The 10,891-nt window shown below is 35.8% G+C and overlaps 1 protein-coding gene across 2 annotated transcripts; it reads right to left on the reverse strand.

Moving 5' to 3' along the window:
• Positions 1-8,119: 8,119 nt before the first annotated feature.
• On the reverse strand, positions 8,120-9,310 carry LOC131440495 (phosphoglycerate mutase 2). Of its 2 annotated transcripts, XM_058611813.1 has the most exons (3): positions 9,065-9,310; positions 8,337-8,997; positions 8,120-8,271 (listed from the first exon to the last, which is right to left on the reverse strand). In XM_058611813.1, exons 1-3 carry the CDS (start codon positions 9,165-9,167, stop codon positions 8,268-8,270), a joined length of 768 nt encoding a protein of 255 aa, XP_058467796.1. In that variant the 5' UTR covers positions 9,168-9,310; the 3' UTR covers positions 8,120-8,267. The 2 variants fall into 2 exon arrangements, with proteins under 2 accessions (XP_058467796.1, XP_058467795.1); XM_058611812.1 differs by having other exon boundaries at positions 8,120-8,997; positions 9,065-9,308.
• Positions 9,311-10,891: the final 1,581 nt, after the last annotated feature.

Below are 10,891 nucleotides of genomic sequence, written 5' to 3' on the forward strand. Positions count from 1 at the left end.
TGGCCTTCTAACGACAGTTCGACATGTAGATGGCGCTGTTGTACAAACGATGATGTTTTCAAATGAACCTTCAAATAGAATGTTTATTCTCCAGTGAATTTTTATTTGTTTGTAGATGAAATTCGAATAAATAAAAAATATTCTGTTGTAATTAGGGAAAAAACATTGATTTCTATCAATTAGAATTTCAACCAATATTTTCAATATTCCGCTTGGGAATAAATCTAAGTTTTTTTGCTTTCAGAATGACCTACAGATTGATAATATTGACTTTACTTGTTAACACCGCTCTGAAATAATTGCTCTGGTCGTTTATTCCACCATTCCATTTGTTTAAACCTTCAATTTCGATTACCAAAATTGATGATATAACCACAGACTAACAGACAGGACACTCAAATTAGATTCTTCAATCATTTTAACGGTCATTTTGAATATTCCTTTATTTGGGACAGTACTCACATGTGTCATGATGGCGCCACGTAACCCTATCAAAAACATCCTGTCTGTCATCTAGACTGTGTTTATTTTTTTCATTTACCAACAGAGTTGCCAATCATACAGAATTACCTGTAATGTTTTGATTTGTATACGTCCATGTGAATTTCATGCAGGATACAGATTTAATACATATTGCCAAAACTATGTACATAATTTTGCCTACTTCTCATCCTCCAACGCAATACAAAATCGAACCCGCTTTGTTACAATATTTACTTGCTTCTGGTCTGCCGCCACTTAATTTCGGGTGAAAACTACCAACACAATAAAAAATAGTCTAGATGAACAACGTTGAGTCAAATAAATGGTTACCTTCTAACATCGCGAAAAAGTTAAATATATTATCAACATAATCCAATAATTTATTGTGACGATTCATTTTCAAATATTTTGATGAAATCAGGCAACCCTGCAAGCAGCTGATCGGTGTTGACAAACGAGGGGAAACCAACTAGTAAAAAAAACTTTTACATAACACAAGGGGTGTACAGATAGTAAATAGTTCGCGCAGTACAATATAGGTGGAACTAGTGCATCACGAAAAATTATTTTTATAAGAAATTACTCATACTGTCATGTCTGTTAGTCTGTGATATAACCACAGACTAACAGACATGACAGTATGAGTAAATTCTTATAAAAATAATTTTTCGTAATGCACTAGTTCCACCTATATTGTACTGCGCGAACTATTTACTATCGGTACACCCCTTGTATTACGTAAAAGTTTTTTTACTAGTTGGTTTCCCCTCGTTTGTCAACACCGATCAGCTGCTTGCAGGGATGCCTGATTTCATCAAAATTTTTGAAAATGAATCGTCACAATAAACTATTGGATTACGTTGATAATATATTTAACTTTTTCGCGATGTTGGAAGGTAACCATTTATTTGACTCAACGTTGTTCATCTAGACTATTTTTTAATGTGTTGGTAGTTTTCACCCGAAATTAAGTGGCGGCAGACCAGAAGCAAGTGAATATTGTAACAAAACGGGTTCGATTTTGTATTGCGTTGGAGGATGAGAAGTAGGCATAATTCTGTATATAGTTTTGGCAATATGTATTAAATCTGTATCCTGCATGAAATTCGCATGGACGTATACAAATCAATACATTACAGGTAATTCTGCATGAATGGCAACTCTGTTGGTAAATGAAAAAAATAAACACAGTATAGATGACAGACAGGATGTTTTTGATAGGGTAACGTGGCGCCATCATGACACATGTGAGTACTGTCCCAAATAAAGGAATATTCGAAATGACCGTTAAAATGATTGAAGAATCTAATTTGAGTATCCTGTCTGTTAGTCTGTGATATAACCTCATCAAGTATCAATATCTAAATATAGTTAAGTATTGAAGAAATTACGCACAAGTAGAATGAATGCAAAAGTTTTACTCACTCCGTAGGTTTGTTTAAAGAAAAATTACTATGTTAGTAACTATTTCCGCATTTAATACTTGATTAAAATATTTCTCTATGTGATAATTTGCTAACATCATTGTTTTCTTGGTCCATAATGTGAAACATAGAAGGCGCGGAGTTGATATGAGGTTTGCGTTTGAAAGCCAATTGATTGATGTTAGCAAATTATAACATAGAGCGATATAGGAATCGAGTATTAAATGCGAAAATAGTTAATACATAACCAAATATACGGTATTATGATGAAAAATTGCTTTTTACTGCCTTTTGATTTATTCCTCTAGCGTTCAAAATAACTTCAACTAAACCGAAACAAATTCCATTGGCCAACATATATAATGAAATCAAACATTCCGAATGTGAAGAATATTAAAGCGGAATATTGAACCAAATTTGTTGTTGCTATTTTGACGCGCACGAATTTGACATTTCTCTTCCTTACTTCTGTGTACGAGATTCGTAGAGTGCCTATAACCAGAGTGACGACATCTCATCCGTAATTTTGGCAACAATTCAAAACATTCCATTAGCTTTACATTGAATTGACAGGTCGTTTGCTCGTTTGAAACTGGGAGCTGTCATTCCAAACGAACAGCTGTCGCCACTCTGATTATAGTCACTCTAGAGATTCGATGCGGACTCGCCTGAGCGCGCAATGCTCGCACAAAAGGGTGATGCCAATGTTTTGCTCGAGAAATGTGAGAGCTGGATACCTTGTTAATATGATGTCTTTGCTATCTTTTAATGTTGAGAGCTGCGGTTCAATTTGAACAATCCATTCCGCGTGGTCACCACGAGATAGCGTTATGGTGATTGTTTTGACATATCCCATGTATTTAGAAAAATTTTTGACGAATTTTTCAATTTACTTGAGTTTGAAAGAATGCAGATGGCAAAGCCTTACAAATATGGGTAAGAAAAACGATTATTCACGTGTTGTCATCAAACATATGATTTCAAATTGTCCTATACTCTTGGCAATCTAGGATGAAATTTAAAATTTTCAGTTCACATAAAGATTTGATTTAGATGATAAAACATGAGTAAATAGACTAGTCATACAACTTTTGATCATAATTTATCAATTAATCTCAAAATCCAACCCAAAAAACACAGAATGTCCCAGATATAAAAACAGTACCCAACCTCACTTCTTCGAATTTGGTATTTCATGTTACGATTTCTCCATAAATATCAATCAAACATACCAAGGAAAGTTACTGAATCATTAATGATTGATTTTTTTACCAAATTTTCACACGTTTTTGTATGTTAATATTCGATTCATAAGAAAACAAATAAAAACCCTGCATTTTGTTCGAATCTTCAAGCAAAATCTGAAAATTATCACCATCGCTTAGTTCAAAGCTCGCCACTCGGGCAGCGCAGCGATCGCAGAAGAGTTGGTTGGATTCTTCAATTGGCACATTGTCGCAAAGCTGAATTACCGGTCCCGACATCTGTCAATGAAAAACGGAACCAAGAAATGGAGGATTCTTCCGAAAATTTTTCATATCGGCAGTTGTGATTTGCAACGATTGTTTTGTTTATTCAATAGTACTAATAGATATCAGCAATGCAAACAAACTCGGAGTAGAAGAAAATCGATTTCAAAATGATTACTACTACTTTTTTTAGTGTAAACTACGATTAAACGGAAAATCTTCTGAAGTGTGTGAAATTGGGTAAGGTTAGGTTTTTTTCGGACCAGCATTTTTAAAACCGAAACCAGTGCAATTTCTCGAGTACTAGAATGTTTAGCAATCGAGTACCATATTTTACATATTTTATTTGTTATTTCCGGGCATTTGAAAAATGGTATTGAACCAAGTATAATGCTCAATTCTAAATAAACGTTATTTTTCGCACAATAAATTAAGAATGTTATTACCAACTCAAAGAAAAAACTTTTCTTTCTCTTCTAATATGATTTTTCAAATGAATTGTCCCGGTTTCTAGGGAAATCGTTAAAACGGTGAAGTAATTAAAAATTTTCCTACCGATATGAATGCTCTTACTGAAAGTATCATCTCTAAACAAGCAGCGCCTCTATATTTGATTGCTGCGTCATTGTGCCAAACGGTTCGTGAGCGTTCGCCAGAGAAGCCAGATCTGCAGATTTGTCTGTAAATCTGCAGATTTTGTCAGCCCGGTGGCAACAATAAGTCGCTCCAGCTAGTGCTATCGTAACCAACATCTCAGTCCTTCGGGGCCATCAAAGCTAGCAAGTCAGTGAGAGCAAAGTAAACAAAATGAAGTAAAATACAACACTTCATTGATTGTGAAAGTCAGTATTACAATTTGGCAGCGCACGTTTCATAACGATATCACATTTATAATCAAACATAAAAAAAATCAACTTTCACAGCTAAATATCACAGATATTTAGCAACAACGAACTTATATACTTCTTCGTTGTTTTCGTCTTTGCGGAAAAGATGATGGTCACGAAAACATGGCAGGGACTTGGATTTTGGACATAGTGCTGCAGACATTTTTTTGTTGTGCAATCCCGAGTTGCCATTTTAAAATCTGTGTTTCAACTTGAAAAATCTGTGTACCATCTGTGTTGCATATTTTCGATCATAATCTGTAAAAATCTGTGAAAAACATTTTGAAAATCTGCCTTTTTCATGAAATTTTCATAAGAATCTGTAGAAATCTGTGAATTTTGATAAAATCTGTGTTCTGTGTTCAGAATCTGTGTGGCAAAATAGTAAAAACATCTGTGGTTTTACAGAAAAATCTGTGAATATGGTAACTCTGGTGCAGACTTTTGAAAATCGAGTTTTTCGCAGACTTTCGTCAAAATTTACAGACTTTTGAAATTGTCGCGACCGTTTTTTTTTTGGCTCGCCAAGTCAGTTTAGCGTATCACACTTTATAGAGAAATGGCTGCCAGCAAGACATACTTGCTGACTGAAGATTTTTCCAACCCTGTCTGATGATATTTGAAATTTTTACCTGGCATCTCTGGCGCTCGCCCATCACTAGACAGCACTAGACCAAGTTCCTGCTAGGCCGCCATGTTTTCGTGACCATCATCTTTTCCGCAAAGACGAAAACAACGAAGAAGTATATAAGTTCGTTGTTGCTAAATATCTGTGATATTTAGCTGTGAAAGTTGATTTTTTATGTTTGATTATAAATGTGATATCGTTATGAAACGTGCGCTGCCAAATTGTAATACTGACTTTCACAATCAATGAAGTGTTGTATTTTACTTCATTTTGTTTACTTTGCTCTCATTGACTTGCTAGCTTTGATGGCCCCGAAGGACTGAGATGTTGGTTACGATAGCACTAGCTGGAGCGCCTTATTGTTGCCACCGGGCTGCACTAGACCTTAGACCGAAGCAGAAATGCCATTTATACAGATTTATCTGTATAATCAGATTTTTACATACGCATACAGAATACAGATTTGAAACAGGTTTTCTAAATTTAATACGGATTTCCCAAGAAGCAAAAAAAAGCTTTTTCGCATTAGCAATCTATTACTTTGAATGCAGTGACGAGAAGCAAAGTCTTGGCATTACATTCCTTTTGTGGAATTTGACCTTTCTGTTTCAACAGACAGATGGAAAGAATTATTGCTCATTGAAATTTAATTTTAATAGTGAATACAGATAAATACAATTTTTTATACAGAGTAATACAGATTTCTTATAAAAAAATCTGGCATCTCTGGACCGAAGGCAGAGTGGTCGCGAGAAGCTGTGCCGAACTGATGACTGACATTAGCAAACTCTGACAGGGCTCCTTTGATTTGCTGCTAATATCATCCCCGCTCAGGTATGTCAGGTTCACAGATTAATCTGTTTTTCACAGATTTTGATTTTTCTGCACAGATTGTCACAGATTTCTGAAAATGATCACAGATTCTTGAATAAATCACAGATTTTCACAGATTTTTGGAAATCAAGAACAATTTAGCACCAAAAAGTACAGAGCGATAGAGGCAAAAGGTACAAAGCGTGTTGGTAGTGAGACCTTCTTTTTTGCTCACTAAATTGAATTCGATCTGCTAAAATGGTACGGAAAATGAGTAGTGAGACCTTTTTTTTTGCTCACCAAATTGATTTTGAACTGCTATTGGGGTACGGAAAACGGTCACAGATTTTCACAGACTGGTTTTGGGTTTGATCACAGATTTTTGAAAAAATGACCTGGCATCCCTGTCCCCGCTCTAGGTTTGCTAAAGTCAGTCACCAGTTCGGCACAGCTCTACTAATTTGAAATGCCAATAATTAGTAATCATTAAAACTGACATTATAGTGATTTTCACAGTCGGCTAGTAAAGATTGCGACGCGATAAGATAGCGACAAAATGCCGCAAAGATAGCGAAACTGTCATTCGCATCGATTCAACCCCTTCGAAACCACAAGCCAGAAAAAAATGTTTTTTAAATTGACCGTTACAATGACTAATTTTTTATTTATTATTAAGAAAACTTCAGTCATCATGAATTCATATTGATAATGCGTATGTGGCAGATTACGGCTACAACATAACATTTGACATAATGTGCGATTCGTCACCGTCACCGGAACGTCAGCTTCCGTCAAAATTGATTTAATACTTTCTTTACCGGAACGTTTACACGCTTCGTCCGTCAAGACGTTCCGTGAAGGTGACGTTACGAGTGAATGGCTCCATAAGAATGCATGTAATTAATGTTGACGGCCGGTGGCGGAGATTGACTGTGACAAAAGAAGACGGATCGTCTGAATCGTACATAATGGTTATTTTGTGCTTAGTATGTTCCCTTTTCATTTATATTTTGTATTAATCGACCTTGGTTTTCAAAACCTCGTGCTTTATTCGATTGCGCTATTTGTTTACTCCAAAAAGTTGGTCGTCTTTGACAGATATACATTTGTTGATGCTTTCGATGAACAATGAAATAACAATTGTCGCTAAGGAATTTTACCAGTTGAAAATGCAATTGTCCTCAATCTAACAGCCGATTAATTTTTCTTTTGGCTCTAATGCTAGTTAATTTCAATACAACAGACAGCGAAGCGGTTAAAACAACTGTCCAATTTTCTGGCAGCGATGCCAGATGAAATTTTAGACGTCTGCGTATTAGAAATGGTCCTATGCGACCTCAATATTTAGAAGTATGACGAAAAAACTAAACGAAAACCCTACAGTAATAGCAAATGTCATTAAAATGGACGTTTGTTTATAAAAATTTCGAAAATCTGCAAAAAAGTCGGGTTAGTTGCAAAGTCTGCTAACAAACGAAATTGCAAATTTACATATCAATCTGCAAACCTGGCATCAGTGGTTCTGACGCTCATTATTTCGCTATCCTGCGACGATTCCGTCGCATTCTATAGCTGGAAACTTCATTGGATTGACGAAAATATTGTCAAAAAATCAAAACTGCTCATCAATCCAACAATACTTTCTCTCCAGAGAGGAAACTGCCAAATATGTGCAATGAATTCATCTCTCAATATTTCAATGTTCATTTGCAATATTTGAAGCTCCAAACGCTTGATTTTCTCGAAAAAATGCGGACTCAAGTTACCAAGTCAATTGGATTGACGGTATTGACAATACTTTGGATTGACAATAATATTGTCACGTGTAAAATGGAAACTTCATTGGATTGACGAAAATATTTTCAAAAAAATCAAAACTGCTCATCAATCCAACAATACTTTCTCTCCAGAGAGAAACTGTTAAATATGTGCAATAATCTATTCTCTCTATATTTTAATATTCATTTGCAATATTTGAAGCTCCAAACGCTTGATTTTCTCGAAAAATGCGGACTCCAGTTACCAAGTCAATTGGATTGACGGTATTGACAATACTTTGGATTGACAATAATATTGTCACGTGTAAGGGCTGCTTATGTCCAGCTGAAAACCACTATACTAATTCTCGTTTAAGGGTCTCTTTAAAGTTACACAGTTAAATGTTATGTTCAATGTATTCGATATCAACATGCCCGCACTTAAGAAGTAAATGTGATGACATTCGCACATGTCATATGACACTTCATATGTATGCGCTAAACTTTGAAAAACAAATGGAACGAACTTGATTACTTAGTGCGCTTAGAAACATAAAATTTATGTAGAGAAACACTTTTTTAGGAGTGTAGCGGGTTCCCGTGAATTATGATTTAAATTCAGAATTTCGTAGCATTTGAATAAAACCGTTTTTACAAATATTTTTGAAACATTTTATGTATGATGAATACTTCAATGCTTTGGTTTATTAACATCAACAGTTTCAAAAGGATTAGATGGTATAATTACTTAATGTTTATTGATTACTTTTTTCGTATGTGATAATTCTACAAATTTGTCCACGATTTCATCTAAATGGTGCAAGTTATAATAAATTAGTAATCAATATATCGCTGTCTAAACTCAAATATTTTACTTAGCTTTGCCTTGGTTTGCAACAGATTCAATAGCTTTTCGAACAGTTTCTTCGTCCCCGAGGAATTTCATAGAGACCACAGGTTTCAAACTTTCATCCAGTTCGTAGACAAACGGGATACCGGTTGGCAAATTTAAACCCATGATTGCTTCATCGGTCATCTGGTCTAGATGCTTAACAATACCACGGAGGCTATTTCCGTGGGCAGCAACAATGATGTTCTTGCCCTCCTTGAGTTGTGGAATGATAACATCGTTCCAATAAGGCAGTGTACGCGCAATAGTTAGCTTAAGAGATTCGGCCATCGGAAATTCTTCTGGTTTTGGATCCCCTTTGTAGCGATCATCTTTAACTATAGCATTATAGTATGCATGGTCTGGTTCCATATTTGGCGGTGGAACATCAAAGCTACGACGCCAGATTAATACTTGATCCTCGCCGTATTTTGCCGCGGTTTCCGATTTGTTCAACCCAGTTAAACCACCGTAATGACGCTCGTTCAAACGCCATGTCTTCTGAATTGGAATTCCTGTTTGCCCAGATTCTGTTAGAATAGAGTTCAAGGTGACCTGTGCACGGGTTAAAAGGGATGTATGAGCAATATCAAATTTCAACCCTGCTTCCTTGATAGCTTTTCCGGCGGCCAATGCCTCTTCCTTTCCTAAAGTAGTTAATGTACACAAAATTATGTAACATTGTGATACTAAAAAAACTTACATTTTACTTACCCTTATCGCTAAGGTTAGCATCGAACCATCCACAGAAGAGATTTTTCTGATTCCATTCGGATTCACCATGACGGACCATCACAATACGGTATTTAGCAGCCATTTTTCGTACACAGATCAATACTTTAATTTTTACTGACTTAGTAGTTTATTTCGCTCAGATATTCCGAGAGGAAACGAAGACTAGCACCGTACGGACCGACTCTCAAGGAACTGTATTTTTGCTATTCGGTGACCTCTCCTTGACAATCACAAGGTCAATAAGCCCTTCAGAATATTAGAATATTTTTGATAGAATGGCGAAAGGATATACACGCTCGTTCAATGTTTCTCTAAAGTGAGTACAATTTCACTCACTTTCGTTAAAAGTGGAATTACTCTATTGAGGTTTCTATGCCCGGTGAAAAATGAATGGCGGTCCTACTGAAAAATGGGTGGCCAACACGTTTCCTGATGAAAACAAAACAATATGTAAAAGCGATTCACACGCAGCATCAAGCGACTATCACCAGCATGGAACGAATACGAAACAACAACATTAATAGTATGCAATTAATCTGAAAGGACACTACGTCAAGTTCACGGAACATTTTAACGTTGGATACGTGAGCAATATTCGGCTTAAATGATTCATAAATTAATCTGGACGTCGACCGAAGTTGGTTGATCGTCTGAATCGTGTTTAATGCATGCGTTTCCTGATGAAAACAAACCAATCTCATTTGCATTTGTGGTTGTAAGTGAGCTGTCAGAGAGCCTAATAGTGAATCTAGAGTGCCTTAGACCAGAGTGACGACAGCTGTTCGTTTGGAATGACAGCTTTGTTCCAAACGAGCAAACGACCTGTCAAATACAATACAAAGCGAACGAAACTGTCAACATTTCGGATTATACGTTTTTAGTTGTTGCCAGCATTACGGATGAGATGTCGTCACTCTGGTTATAGGCACTCTAAGTGAATCAAAGACAAGACCTGACAACTGGCTTCTTATTCTTCCTTCCGAATCATCCTTCTCGTCATTTTAGCCCTGTAGAATAAATACTAACGTATCGACTGTAGCCATATTTACAGATTTTTTAATAACTATATGCTAAGAAAAAAAATTTATTCAATTTAAATTTTTAGACTCGGTTTTTGATTTGAAATAAACATAAAAAATGTTTTGGTGAATGCATTTTTTAATATATAATAACGCTAAAAACAATTAATTGAGCCACAGAAAACAGATATACAGGCTCACATATGGGCTGTGTGTAAAATTTGCTCTCCAGTGTGGCGAATAATTGCAGATGTCGTTCTGATCGCCAATATGTGTTCCAGGGATCAGATCTCACTCACGCCAATTTGTTTGTCATTATGTGTTCCAGGAGTCAGATTTCAATCGAGCCAATTTGTTTTTATGTAGCCTAATACCACATGCCAAATCGTCGTGATTGTTCTGCTATTGAATTTAATAGCAGCTTTTACACGAGACAATATTATTGTCAATATAAGGAGTATTGACAATACTTTTGATCGTGTAATGGAAACTTCATTGGATTGACGAAAATATTGTCAAAAAATCAAAACTGCTCATCAATCCGACAATACTTTCTCTCCAGAGAAGAAACTATCAAATATGTGCAATGAACTCTCCTCTCAATGTTTCAATGTTCAGTTGCAATATTTGAAGCTTCAAACGCTTGATTTGTTCGAAAAATGCGGACTCAAGTTACCAAGTCAATTGGATTGACGGTATTGACAATACTTTGGATTGACAATAATATTGTCACGTGTAAGGGCTGCTAATGTTATTAGATTTTGCTGTTTTCTGTTACATGGTAATC

This window comes from Malaya genurostris, chromosome 1 (genome assembly GCF_030247185.1).
Source record: "Malaya genurostris strain Urasoe2022 chromosome 1, Malgen_1.1, whole genome shotgun sequence".
Taxonomy (NCBI): domain Eukaryota; kingdom Metazoa; phylum Arthropoda; class Insecta; order Diptera; family Culicidae; genus Malaya; species Malaya genurostris.

Coding starts and splice junctions, on each gene's coding strand:
- LOC131440495 (XM_058611813.1), bottom strand. CDS start 9,167: ATGGCTGCTAAATACCGTATTGTGATGGTCCGTCATGGTGAATCCGAA. Junction 8,998..9,064: donor TGCTAACCTTAGCGATAAGG/GTAAGTAAAATG, acceptor TAACTACTTTAG/GAAAGGAAGAGGCATTGGCC.